The following is a 14580-nucleotide window of genomic DNA, read 5'->3' on the forward strand; positions in this document are numbered from 1 at the left end:
TTCTAGGCAGTTCTCCTTCCTTCAGAGGTACACTCAGTCACACTCACTCCATGCTGAGAGCCATCACAATGCCTGCATACACCACTCATATTCTGGCTAGGATTCTGCTGTTAGGCTACTGATTGCACTGCAAGGGACTGGGGAACAAGCAGGGAACTGGGCAAAATTCATTACAATTTAGGAATTTAGTAAATGTGCTTCATATAATCTGAAGTGCAAACTGACACTGGGATGACACATCAAGGCAGAAAGGCACATCATGCTTTTTACATGAGAAGGGAGTTTGTACAAGGAATGTACAGCGTGTCTTCAGAGCTTCTCACAGTGAGCACACAGTAAAAAGAACTTACTGAAACTATGAGATAAACAGAGGCACGAATTCAGAGAACAAAATATTCTGAAATGGAGCGTGCAAGGTTTTTTCTCTGAGCCTTGATTCTACCTCAAAACTATTCTATACTCAAAACTGAGCATTCTCCAGACACGAGCAAAACATGCCCTGTTCCTATATTAATGTTGCATCTACATAAAGAAAAAAATATGCTTCCATTATTTTCAGCCTGATGCTAGGATGTGGAACATTTTCATGCTTGGAAGACTTATGGCCGGCCAACAAATGGCTTAGCAGACAAAAACTTAGAAGGAATTTATTTCTGTAGGTGGAATTAATTGCCTCCTACCTCACAGGACTGCATAAACAATCATATTTTCATCACTGGAGTGTAATATTTCTCCTCTGATAACACATGATATACTGAGCATAGCCTCTTAACGATCACAAGGATGCAAACAGCAAAACCCAACCTTAGAATAATCAGGGAAACCCTCCCTGGTCACCCTGGAGAGGACTTCTTTCACGAGATCAACTCTCTTCGTTAATTTAGTAACCGAGAGCCAACACTGTCAGGACTGTCTGAAGCTACTTATCTATCTACCCTCACACATCGTCTTGCTAAGTCCAGTAGGCTCAGAACTGAAAATAAGATCAGTTATTGGACATTCATGCAAGAACCTCAGTGCTCTAGCAAGCATCAACAACTTTAAAATGATGGTGATTTTTAAAGGAAACAAAAATGCAGTTATAATAGAAGTTAAATTGAATTATAATGCAAGAGGAAATACTACACAGTAGAAGATTTTTTTTGTGTGCATTGGATTGATGACTACAATTTCATCACGGTTATTTTGCACAGTTCAGGAATTTCTAGCATTAACTCAAAACTGAGCATTCTCTAGACACGAGCAAAACATGCCCTGTTCCTATATTATTGCTGCATCTACATAAAGAAAAAAATATGCTTCCATTATTTTCAGCCTGATGCTAGGATGTGGAACATTTTCATGCTGAACGCCCTGATTATTAAGGAACAAATGCTTTTGCCATTACTGAATGGTGAGGTCACTGCTAGTAGTGTGGTGGTTGCATACAGACATGTTTGGCTTCTAAAGAAGAACAGTTCATTAACAGCAATCACTTCTGAAGACTATTACCGTTAAGTTTTTAAAGTGCTGTACCTGAATTCCATTTCAACAGGAGATTCTTTCTCTGGGCTGCAGGAAACAGATAGATTGTTATTATTATTTTCAATTCAATAACTTTAGACGATCCAAAAATGCCTTAGGGTGCTATCCCTGCGTTGTAACTAAAAACACAACAATTTAACTACTCTCTTAACTATGCTGGACTCATACAGACCTAAGGCTGGTATGGTTAAAGCTCCAGTTTTGACAAGTGTTAAACAACACTGCACAAAGTATTTCAACACCTGTGAGCAAATGCTCAAGATCTCACACAATTTTAGCTCAAAAAAACCACAACCCACCTCTGTTCTGAGAGCACCAGAAGCATTCTATGAGATGCCAGTGCAACAAAGCCACTACACGTATTCCTACAGCTTATAGCCAACACGGCAGGGACTCGCAGAATCTATGATAAAGTAGGCAATTGCTTCATATAACCTTTCATGGCTTTTTTAATGTACTTACACAATACATACAGTTTTAATGTACTTACTTACACAGCTTTGTGTGTTACCTTACTTGGTTGTACCTCTTCAACAGTTTCAAACCTGTGAATGTCTAATTCTGATCATATTTCTTTTGTACTCTAATGGGTTCAAATGGTTTCACTTTTATTCATTCCAAAAATTGTTGTTTCTCTTATTCAGAAAGAGCTACAAGATTTCCAAGTACCCTTTAGCCATGAGATTTAGGTTGGTGCACCATGTGAAAATGACAGAAAAACATCAAAAGAATTTGCTCTCTAATAAGTTGCTAAGCATTCCCGAAATATAAGCTGAGCTATGTCAATCAGGTAGAAATAATTTCCACCCAAGCATCCCTTGCCAACAGATGGACTGATGTGCAGCTTCTCACACTTCCCTTTTTGTGTGTGTCTGAGGAATGCTAGTTGAAAATGAACTCAGGACAGGATGCAAACAATGAAGAGAAGGGTAAAGAGGAGAATGTGCTTTAATAAATAAAACCTTTAAAACAACACTTGATACTATATTCTCAAGTGCAGCATTAGGAAATTACCTGATTACCAAGAGTGAGATTTTCAAAAACATGCAGAAAAGTTAGGATATGATTTTCAGAAAATGGAAACATTTTCATAAAGGAAACCCAACTCCTATTTTCATGAGTCATATTGGTGGTTTAAAAAACTGCATTGTAAAGCAATGAAAGTTTCAAGGAGTTTTAGAATCCCGACTCAGAAAATCTGAAGTGGGATTTTAGAAATCTTTGGTTCCTCCTGCTGTGATGAACTCAGTCAGAAGAGCAACACGCGTATGTGAGACCATACCTGATATCTTCCCCCATCTCGCTGTCAGAAGTGCAGCTGCATCACAAACAGAAAGCAAAATTGTTTACTTAAGTAAGCAAAAGCAATCTGCCCCAGAAAGGAAAGCTATTAAATTCCATTTAGTGCACACACTGCAAACAGTATTTATCACAGAGCTGCAGTGCAACATCTGTTCCTTCTGCAGAAACTGACTTGATTTCAGCAGTCCAAAAAATTGGCACCTTTTCTTTCCTTACAAACACTTAATTAGACTCAACAAGTGAGTTCACCTTGATTCTTTCCTGGAGGTGCCACCAGAGCTGAGAAGCTGTAGTGTGATGAGAACAGAGATCCATTAAGTAGACTACATTTTTAGGGAAAACAAACAGATAATTTGTGATGTTGTATTTTTCCATGACAGGAAATGCACCTTCGGAGGTCAGCATGAAAACAAAATCCCACCTGCAGATGACTTGCACTGTGCTGCACTCTGCAGCTGCGCTATCCTCGGGGATGCCTCTGCAGAAACAACCATGGGCAGGTCTGAGGGATGAACTGCTTTGTGTTTTGTGATTTCTGAGCATGTGCAAAGATGCTCACGGAAAGGGCAGGGCTGTCTGACTGAATGATCACCCAGATTTACTACTGAAGGCAAAATCACTTCCGCTGAAAAAAATATGAAAAATCTGTGTTCGACGACAGGAACAAAATCAAGGAGGAACAGAGCTCTTCATGCTTTAAAGGAAACTTCAGGCTAACATTACTTGATTATAAGTGGGCAGGAAGGAGAACTATACCTGCAGTTTAAGAGGCTGGCTTGAAAAACATTTAGAAAAATGAATACGTAGTAAAAAATGACTGTATCTGAATTCAGTCTACTGTAGAATCTGAGAGACAGCTAGCACTGTACACAGTTACATAAAATGAAATTAAGTGTCTGGACATTTCTGAAAGTTCCAACAAACCATGTTTATAAAAATCAATGTACTTTTTAGCCATCAAAATCACATCTGTGCTGTCATTTGACAAAAACAAAGAGACAGCTCCATACTGAGTACAGCAGGAAGAAATCCACTGCAAACAACCTTAATGAAGCCATGAGCTCCCTCACATTATAAGACTCACATGAGAGTATAGATGTCTTGTTTAGGAACAAATGATGTAACACTGTGCTCATTATTTCTCATTTAGTTCCATCTTCTGATGTTACTTTTTCCAAAAAGACACTGCAGACTGCTCCCTGGAATTGGAATGGTGCTTCTTAAAGTGAGATACTGCCCAGAAGCATGGGGTACACTATTTTTTACTCAATAACCAGTCAAATCAACACTATTTGCCATCTGTTCAGAATGTAATCATGTCTTCTCTATTTTTATAGTCTCTGACCACACTATAATATATTCATGCCACACATGTTCTCAGCCTGCTTTGGAAAATGGGCAGTAATGCGTTGGATATTCCTGGCATGCAATGCAATACAAATAACAAAATAAAATACAAAATGAGCCAATGCTCACGTCTGATTAGCTGATTCCTATTCCAGTAACAGGTTATTACATTTGAAGGTTTTGAAATAAACCATTTTATAGGAAGCAAATAAAGTTGATATACTATTAATCCTGTTTTATCAACAGAGCGTGGAATCTCAGAGGAGGGAAAAAGATTTGTACAAGGTTATCCATTAGACCAAGGGAAGGGCCAGGAACAGCACCCAGATTTCCTGGGCACCGAGTGACATGTCAGCAGGGTATGTCCTTCACATCCATAGCTGCAACCTTGGAGGAAAGGAAGGGGACAGAAATTTGGAGTGAAATAATGCAGGACCGTTCTGTAACATGAATGACTGAAGCTAAGTGTTTGTTTCAGCCCAATGAAAGAACTGTAACAAGGATCTTAATGATTTTGGTGACACTGTTGCTTCATCTAAGGCTACACAGCCCGGTGATTACTTGGTAAGATCACTCTCCTTGCACCTATGATGATATGGCACACGCCTGCTCAGGCATTAATGTTTTCTTATCAAATTAAGGGAGCACACAGGTGCACAGCCTATACCAACTACATCCATCAATCTGATTCTACCACTGCACATGACAGCAGCTCTGAAAGGTGACTTGAAAAAATAATCTGTGCCAGTGTTGCCAGCAGTTACGGTGCTAAGATTCTTTCAGCTGCATGCCCCGTTGTGCTTGTTGGACAGATGGCCAAGCTAATGTGATAACAACTGAATTTTACCTTGTGATACTTTGACACATATAAAAGGTATGAAAACAGATTCTGACCTTTATGCTGTTTAGAAGTATGTACTTCATAACAAGTGCTATTTAAAAACACAGTCTAGAACCATCATGTCATCTGCTTTAGTTTAGTATCAGACAATCAAATTACTCTTCTTACTCATGTAATCTCATACACAAAAAATTGCAGCCTTGCTGAAACGTAATTAGTTCACTCAATAAGGCTTTTCCTAGCTATACTCTGATTCTCTGTTTAGCAAAATTTGCATTAAAGGATATTCTGCAACTTCAGCTCCCATTCTTGACACCCTCACAAGCCAAAAGGGTCACCCTTCCTCTGTTTCATTTTCCACAGCTATAAAACAGGGAACCTTCCCCCCTTGTACTACCAAGGGATTTGGTAGTTCTGAGCAGTGTGACTGGCATAAGCACAAAGGCTAGATATAAATAATGTCTTTACAAACACTCCAGGAATTTGTGAGAACAAGTTCACAGAATCAGCACAGAAACCATTAAGTAACAATAGCCTTCTGTCAATCAGAGTGACTTAGGGTTGTATTGCAACTCATTTCCAACTGAATCGTTCCTGTTCAGCTGAAAATAAAATTGTTTCTTTAGATCCTCCCGCAGTTCATCAAGCTTTACCTACAAGTAACAGCAGGTTAGCTATAAACTGCAGATCTCTCAGCAGTTTGTCAATGTTTACCTACAAATAATTGCATCCCTAAAGGCAAAGCGTAGTCTGTGTAACTAGCAAATCTAGTAAACAGCCTCATAAACAATCCAAAAGTGTTCACACACATTGGTCAGATTATGAACTAGAGATGGCACCAATTATCAAAAAATACACTTAGGGGTTGCAATACATGATGCAATCTGTCATTGAGTGCAAGGGTTAAGATCAAGCTCTGGCAGCACAGCCATTGGACTGTAGCACTGTTTCCTCCTTTCACGGTCAAGGCTAAAGTCAGAAGTATAGCCCAGGACAGACTGTATCTGGCTTAGGAGCACAGCTGCTGTGCAGGGAAGGAAGGCCATGACTATCTTCCTCTCGTCAGATCAAGCAATGCATAAGCAGGATGCAACTGGGGACTATCCTGAGGTCACTGCCACTTATAAAAACGTTCTGAGTTTCTCATGCACTGAACCTGTGCTACACTGGAGCACACACCTAAAAGCACAGCCCAAGACATCTCCTGGTGAGCTGTTATCTCTTCACAGCGCTATTCAAGGTCCCAGGCTCAGGGCCTCAAAGCAGAAATGCCATTCTGTAGCAGCACATTTCAGCTGATCACTTCTAATTGAAAAGTATGATGTTGCTAACACTGCTGGACTGCAGAATGCCCACCTATTTCATGGTGGATAGAGATGGCCAGGCTGGACAGGGCTTTGAGCAACCTGATCTAGACAGAGGTATCCCTGTCGACAGCAGTGAGTTGGAAGCAGATGATCTTAAAGATCCCTTCTGACCCAAACCATTCTATAATGATGCTTCTATGACGATTCATCCTAGCTAGGGGCTCTTTCTGAAGTGCTCACCTGCCATTAGGGCAAGGTTTTTCCTCTGGACTGTACACTTACAAAATCCTTGACTCCACAGATTCCTGGGACAGATGTTGGTCTTTTTGTGCATTACTATTCAACTCAGGTTCAATTTTTTAAATAGCACTACCTGCTCCAGGATATGTTGCCAGAGATCTTCTGCATCTCACCAAGTATGGCCAACAAGAGAGATGACTTACCACAGCCAACTTGTCCTACAATCATCGTTAGCTGACCTGCAAGAGAAGGCAGCATATAAAGCCTCAGATTTTCCAAGTGCTCATGGAACACCACCTTACCCTGTACACTTGATGTCATTTTGTACCTTGAGGGATTCGGATATCAATGTTGGACAATGCTGGAGGACCTTCAGGTGTCCAAGTGAAGAACCCATTTGTAATCTATACCAAGACAGAGCAAAATAAGAAAGAGAAAACCAGCTTTAGGACTGACTTCTTTTTTCAACGAAGAGACACGTCCATTGGTTTCATCACACTGAGTATCAGAACAGAGTTAGCTTTTTCTCAACACAGGAAACATTTGAAACATTTTCAAGTGACTGATTTTCTAAAGGCTTGCATTCTCTTGTGCTACAATCTCTGAATTCAAGCAAGCACAATAATAAGATCATTGTGGAAAATTCCCAGGGAAATAACAAAGTTTCTTATTAGGGTTTGTTTTGTTATTTGCAAGATGAGCACACAAAATAAGTGAAATGATTCCAACATGACTAAGCTTCATAGAGGGTCATGGTTTGCTCTCTGCAGAGCACTGAATGTCAGCCTAGATACACTGCAGCATATTCTGCAATTATGCATTCCAAATTCTGAGGAGACCTGCAGAACTGTGCTCAGAAATTAAATGTTGCTGCCTTTACATTTCTGATTTCCTTTATATTTCTGATACGATTCTCAGATAATCTAGGCTTTGTTAGATATAAACAACATTTTCATTTAAAAAGATAAAAAGAAACAAATCTGTTCAGGACTCTAGCTGGAGATTTCCACCTGATACTGTGAAAAACAGGAAAGAGGAGACAATTTTACAGCTCTGTACTTCTACAGGATTCTCTTCTCTAACTTTTCAGAAGCACTGAAGGTCTCAGAGCCTTCCAGCAATGTAAGGTACAACATTTTTGATTCAGGAAAAGAGTGAAATGGGACACTTCTACCCTACCCTCAAATTCTATTTCTGCTGGAGAGAAAGCCTTGATGGCTGTATCATCTCTGGAAACAACCTGAAAAATGAGCAAAAGAAAATACAGTGCTCCTCCCTCTAGATTAACAAAAACAGGCAGAGAGTCCTCTCTCAAAAAAACGCCCTTTCTAGAGCACGAGCTGCAGAAAGCACTTGCTGCAGAAGTTCCTTGACCCCAGTGCAGCCTGTGACAACGATGACAGCAGATGGAGCCAAAGATTATGGATCCTCACCTTCCATACAAGATCTTAAAATTGCTCCTCACAGAGCCTACTGCTCTGTCCCACTCTTTTGTCATCAGTCCAGGCTGATCTGATCTAATTATCCTCTCTCCCCACCCCCCCCATGCTTCTGCACTAAAGCAGGATGTCGACAGCCTCCAGAAAACCCTGAAAGCACTGAACAATTATTATACTTGGTCCCACTAAACCAAAATTACTCATTGTCTTGTGACAGAAATGCAAATGTAATAGCCAACTTCTTAAATAAACAGTATCAACACTGTAACAACCATCAGGATTTTTCTTAATTCTGGTCATTTCTATAGCTGATCAAGAGCACTGGTATGAGCAATTTTAATTTGCCTTCAAAGAAGTGAGAAATTCTTGTAATGAAAAGAGGACGTTCGATATCACAAACAGAAATTTGCTGAGTGAAATTCAGAAGGATGTACACAATCACAATATAAAGGTCAGTAGGCAATGGTTAAAATCAAAAGGCATAAAAAAGAAAGGTGGAGGGTGATCTTTGGTACGAGTCCAAGCATCTGACAGCTTCAGATCAATTACTGGATCTTGAATTTGAAGCTCTTACTGGAATACAAAAGCGACTGTTCATGTGCTATAGTAACAGTGTTATTACAGTGACCTTCATATCACCTTTACACAAAAATCATCCGGTTCTGTGATGTTAATTGGTCTTCTTGTGTGAGAGGTGTAATTGTTCCACTCCTCCCTGGCAGGCCTCTTGCGGTTCACCACTTTGAGTGGCTGTGAAAACACAGAAAGGCAGAAATAACAGTAATTGGTGGCAGCACCAGCAAAGCATCCTAAGCACCAGCAAGTGTGTTGCCACCTATACTTTAGAGGGTGCTGAAACAAGTTTTTATAATCGCAGTAATAACCAGTAGGAGATAGAAAAGCAAAAAAGTTACTCTGGGTAAAAGTGACTCTCGTCATTTCACCTGCAATTAAACATTATTACTCACCACTGCCTGATATTTGCTCTGAGCATCTGCACTTCTTAGCTCTGGACATTTATCATGTTCTTCAATCTCATCACTTGACAGGAATTCACTCAGTTTCTGCACACTGAAAGGAAAAACAGAATTACAGCTTGAACTCTGGTTCAATACAACACTTTTGTCCACTGCAACGAGCATCCCTTCTTGTACTTCAATCACTGTCTGTTGTATGGTTTGTTTTCACCTTGTTACAGGCCTACGAAAACATTCAGTGAGACATTACTGCACCAAAGCTGAGAAAATGTGCTTGATTGTTTTATAAGAGCTGTGACTTTCTAGTGGTTTCTGCAAAGGCTTCTCGGGCCTTTCAATTTCTGATGCCATCAGAGAGGTTACACAAGATTTTTTCAGGTACTTGTTGTGATGGAGACTAGCCCCAACAGTAGCTGCTTTTGAAGCCATGTACTGATGTAGGATTTGTTAGCTGTATTACCCAAGCAGTGCACAGACAGCTCTTCCAAACAAGCACTAAGAATCATGAAACCTGCATAGCATGAGGTAACGTGGAAAAGGAGAAGAGCGTTCAGTAGGTGAGATATAGAGTAACACACCAACTTTTCCCAAGCAGTTTAACATTAAATTATTTAAGAGACAGCGTGCCTTTATTATGGCATTTAACAGATCATGACATCATTTTGATCTCTTTGCCCGACTCTGTAACATTTATGTCTAACCTTCTTATAAAACAAGAAAATTGAATTTCTAAACCTACACAGATTGAACTCTGAGCTTAATGATAAAGGGGCTGGAAATAAGTTTGTTAACAATCCAAATTTGTAATGTATAAGAAGGCCCTAAATTCTTAAAATACATCTACAGAGAACAACTGAAATAACTGATTTTAATACTTTCCCTTAGACTAATCGTAGTATTGTACAGTGAGATGTGCTGACCTGTTGGTATGCAAATCTAATATATATATATAAAATCAGCATTTATTTTGCATTCATCTACTGGGGATTCTTTTTTCATAAGGAAGAAAGTGTCTTCTAGGAGCCTCATAGGATACTCTGATGGTGCCAAAACAGTGCATGGACAAAGGCTTTATGAGATCACCTAAGTCTGGCTGCCTGTACAGTCAGCACGTGTCCTGCAAGCAGGGATTGTGCCCAGCTGGGAAGTGTCCAGTGAAGAAGTTGTGCTATAGGTTTTCTATCAATCTGCTCACTTGGATAACTGCAGCTATCTGAGTACTGAGAGATACAGTGGGTGGATTTGGGTACAACAGGTATTACAACCTAAGAGATTTAAGAGAGGAAGAGGAACTAATTGGGATGGGACAAAAGGAATAATAAAAGAATAATAAGTAATTCAGGCCTGATGCTAGACCACAGTTTCTTAAATGTAAAGGCCTATTACTTCAAAGGAAGAGGTGATAAGCCTGTCTCTAGATATTTACACAGGGCTAGGAATGGCCCAGGCCCCTTTTTTCAGGGAACAAGATGTTAAACAGAACATTTTAAATGTTCTTAAAAGGACCAAAACGATGGTCTAGCCACCACCTACATGGAACTGGGACTCAGCAGCAGGTGAACTCTTTACAGGCATACATTAACATCTGAGTAATTGCTCTGAAATTGAAAAGAGCACACACAAAAGACCTCTGCTTATCCTCTTCACGACAAAGAAGGGAGGAAGAAAAGACAGAAAATATATCCTTGCATCACGAACCCAAACAAGACCATGTCCTTATTAAGCTATTTGATAGTTTTGTTGGTGCTCCCTGCTCATCGGTATTATATCAAGTTTGCTGTGCTCTAAACACCAAGACTTTTCTCTATAAGCAACCTGCCTAACGTTTTTCTTAAATCTGGTATTACTGCCTCTAAGACAATCACTGAGGACATGCAGTGACAAACAGTTGTGAGCAAATCTTAGAGGCACCAACTGCTACTTCAGAGTGTCTCACCACTGCACACTCATGAAGAATAAAAACAGAGAAATTGTGCTCTCTGCAGAGCTCCAGCCGACACAGCAATTTCACCAGAACTCCAATATCTCCACTGGGAATCTTATTTTTAAGCTCCACGCTCGAGATATTGATTAAAACACAGTTATTTGCACAGCTGACTAAAAAAGCAGTTTCATATTAAACTCAGTAAGATACATAATGCCACTCTCACTACTTGACCTTTTCTGATAGAAAACTCTACACCATTTTCCTTGGTCCTTGAAGACTTCACATGTAAGAAATAAATGAATTGGCTGTTTAAAATTTAAAGACCTTACAGCGGTTCCCTCTCTCACCCAGGAGCAAACACCTCGGCCCCGAGTTGGGAATTTTGCAGTATCCTTATGTGGAACGTAAGCTTTAAATCTCTTCTGCTACTGCTGTGAATCACATTGTTCTCCCGGATGTCAACCACAATCCAAGCTGCTGTTTTGCAATTAGGCCACTATCTTTCTGTCACATGACACATCTGCAGGTTCACTGGTGGAGATTCTTGTCTTTAAGAGCATCTGGCATTAGAGATTCTAGCCAATATTAACAAAGCAGTGACTGCAAAATGCCCAAGATTTGAAGCCAGTAACACATTTCTTAATATCATTTCACAGGCTTGTTCCACTCCTGGATCATTTTCTGCATCACTCAGCCAATTCCTTTCTGCCACTGCAGGACGAGCTGTTTTGTACACTTGCTAAACACAATTAGAATATCTGAGCCTAATGAAAGCTAAGTAATAGCTTCGTGAAGTTAATTACCCTTATCAAATCTTATTGATCAGCTACTTATTGGCAGCAAGGTGTAACAGCAAGACAGTTACAGCAGTAGACATTACTTGTGCTCAATTAGTACAGACACAGCTCTCTAGCACCTGTTTTACCAAGGTATTTAAGTAAGCATGTGTTTGTATGGGCTGAAAATATCTGGCATTTGCTTCCAATGAACTGCATTGATTGTTGGGGAATGCAGAACAGCACCAGTAGCACTGGTGAGCAATGCACTCTGTGGCACTAAGTGAACCACTAAGACAAAGACAGCCAGGAAAACAGGCTTCCTGTCTACTCTGCTGCACAGTTTTAACTGGGGACTCCTGCCTGCACTGTAAACAGCAGGGCAATAGCCTGCCAGGAAAAAGATAACTAAAGAATCACTCATGAACTTGGCTAGCGGTTGCTGCTTGCTGACACTAATCATTTTAGCACTGATTTGTGGCATTACCAGGCACAGAACTCAATGACAAAAAAAAAATCCATCCACAAATCCAAATAAATGACCATTACCAGCATGAGTCCCTAGATACTTAGCTGGCTGCACTCCTAGCATGACAATTTGCCACAGCTCAACGGGCTACCACTGTGCCTGCAAAATATTTCAGGCCAGATGCTGATGCTCTCAGATTTCACACTTGTTCAGAGAGTGAAGACAGCTGTGACTTTGCACAGTCAGGGAATTTTTAAACAGTGAGGGCAATCTCACGTTCCTGCTGTAGTCTCCTTTCCATCTCCAAAGCGGCACAAAGACCATTAAGCTAGAGCTGGTATCCAGTATCTGTCCAATACTTCAGCCAAGATTTTAGACAGCTATATTTGAGATCACAAAGGAGTGTAACAAAGTAAGAAGCCCAAAGTGTCCTTCACTGAATACGATAAGTATCAGGAGTTGGGACTTCGTTGTTGTTTCAAACACCAAGCTGCTGATAATCAATGGAAAACTAGTAAACACGTTTTACTGAGAAAAAGACTCAAGTACTGATTATTATTTCAGGTGTTGAATGCTAAAGCTAATGCGTTCATAACAGAGTTAAAATTCATCCCCTCTAGAGCAGATGTTCTGTCATTTGCTTACTCCCACACCTAATATTGCCACTTTTATGTCCACAATGTCATGCTTTGGTTTTATTTGCTTGTTTTAAGTGCAACTCTCTAATAACAGGCCAACATGCAGAGGTGGTTGGGAGAGCAAAGCCTAAATGACACACACTGAAACACATGCTTTCCTGTGATCATCTTCTACATGCTTCATGTAGGAGGAATCAATTGGGTGGTTGACAGAACCACACTCTCAGTAAGTTTTCACCTCCTTTCTTGTGACCACATGTATGTCACATGTGGTATCAACACAGCTCAGCCCATTTTACACAATAAATCAGTAATGGCAGACCACAAAACATTGTTTGTGACAATTGTACCAGTGAAGAACTTGGCCTGCACCCTACAGCCGAGGGCATTATGCAAGGCACAAGGTAAGGAAGCAACTTAGAGTGATCACTGATGAATAATCAGTGTTATTTCTAAAACTACAATTGCAAAATGAGCTGTAGTCCAAGAAGTGGAAGCAAAGGTATTCATTTTATGGTTCTCACCTTACTAATGCTTTGACAGTCGATCTAACCACACTGGAGAGCAGGAACAGTGGAGACACGAGAATGTGAAACAGGGAGAGGGAGGCAAATGCCACAGATGGAGAGAAGTCAGCCTTTCTTGTCAGATGAGCATGGACCACAAATGTCTACAAAGATATAGACATTATCATCAGTATTTAGTCATAAAGAAGGAAAAAGCACAAAGACTTCAAATTCCACAAGCATTCTATTTACTCTCTCTTATTTAAGAACCACTATTTATACCCTCTTAACAGTTTGGAAGAGTGCTGCATACTCCTTGTTGCCTCTGGACACAGACATAAAGTGAACATCTTCCATTCTCTCCCAGTGGAAACGCAAATGTGTCAGGTTTGCATCTTTTCCTTCTTCCTCATCTCTACATCATTGACACTTGAAAATGTGTTTGCAATTAACATTACTTAGAGAAGTCTATACTTACTATAAGCACAGCTGCAATTGGTATTGCTGCATTCATAAAGACTGTGAAGGAAAACATGTAGAAATGTTTAGACAATTTCCATTCAGACAAGGTAAATGTTAAAATACTACTAGCTGTTTTATAATGATTATTTCCATGTTTGAAATAGGGAAAAAAGACAATTATCCACGCACAGAATTCTTCTAAATACCTTCAGTTTATTTCTCCAGCTACCACAAAACTAATCAGAATCCAGCAGTGCAATCTAGATGAGATGAACAATCTATGGATTTTAAAGCACACTCTGCTCACATACAGCTCAGGCATGGGACACCAGCAGGAAGACCGAGCTGGTTATGAGGTCTGGGAAGCAGCCTGAGTGCTTCACAGTGCAAGGAAGGGATTCCAGGAGAGACTGTGCAGGTCATGCCACTGGGGCTGCCATGGAGGCTGGCTACTTCAGATGGGAACCTGCACAAGACCTCATGCTTCCACACAAATGCTACAGAAAGTGGAACTAGGTGGATTATGCCATTTGGTTAGGCATAATGACACTGGCTTTGTCAGGCTTCCTACTTTGATTATGAATATCCTCAGCAGACTGACAGACGTTCCAGTAGTATCCAAGCATGGTAGAGCTTTGATTTCAGATGGGCCTTGAGTTACTAAAAGGTAAATAATGAACCTGTCCTCCCCTTTCCTGTAACAGCGTTTGTCTCAGTGCCCTGGATTCTCTTACTGTAACTACTCATACATCATAGCATTTACAGTTTATTTAACAGATGAAGAGGGAGAAGCAAGCCAATAACATTTATGTACAGGAGTCTTTT

The 14580-nt window shown here is 40.2% G+C and overlaps 1 protein-coding gene across 4 annotated transcripts in view; it reads right to left on the reverse strand.

Annotated features, from left to right (window-relative positions):
• Positions 1-14580, reverse strand: part of ABCC8 (ATP binding cassette subfamily C member 8) — a 67194-nt gene that overhangs the window by 27277 nt on the left and 25337 nt on the right. For all 4 annotated transcript variants that reach the window (XM_052693325.1, XM_052693324.1, XM_052693326.1 and 1 more), the window contains exons 11-18: positions 13772-13812; positions 13312-13457; positions 8969-9071; positions 8640-8750; positions 6890-6965; positions 6695-6800; positions 2807-2842; positions 1516-1551 (exon numbers count right to left, since the gene is read on the reverse strand). In XM_052693325.1, coding sequence (XP_052549285.1) covers positions 1516-1551; positions 2807-2842; positions 6695-6800; positions 6890-6965; positions 8640-8750; positions 8969-9071; positions 13312-13457; positions 13772-13812 — 655 coding nt within the window. The remainder of the gene's footprint in view (positions 1-1515; positions 1552-2806; positions 2843-6694; positions 6801-6889; positions 6966-8639; positions 8751-8968; positions 9072-13311; positions 13458-13771; positions 13813-14580) is intronic.

This window comes from Tympanuchus pallidicinctus, unplaced genomic scaffold (genome assembly GCF_026119805.1).
Source record: "Tympanuchus pallidicinctus isolate F22 unplaced genomic scaffold, pur_lepc_1.0 scaffold3, whole genome shotgun sequence".
In the NCBI taxonomy this organism is placed as follows: Eukaryota; Metazoa; Chordata; class Aves; order Galliformes; family Phasianidae; genus Tympanuchus; species Tympanuchus pallidicinctus.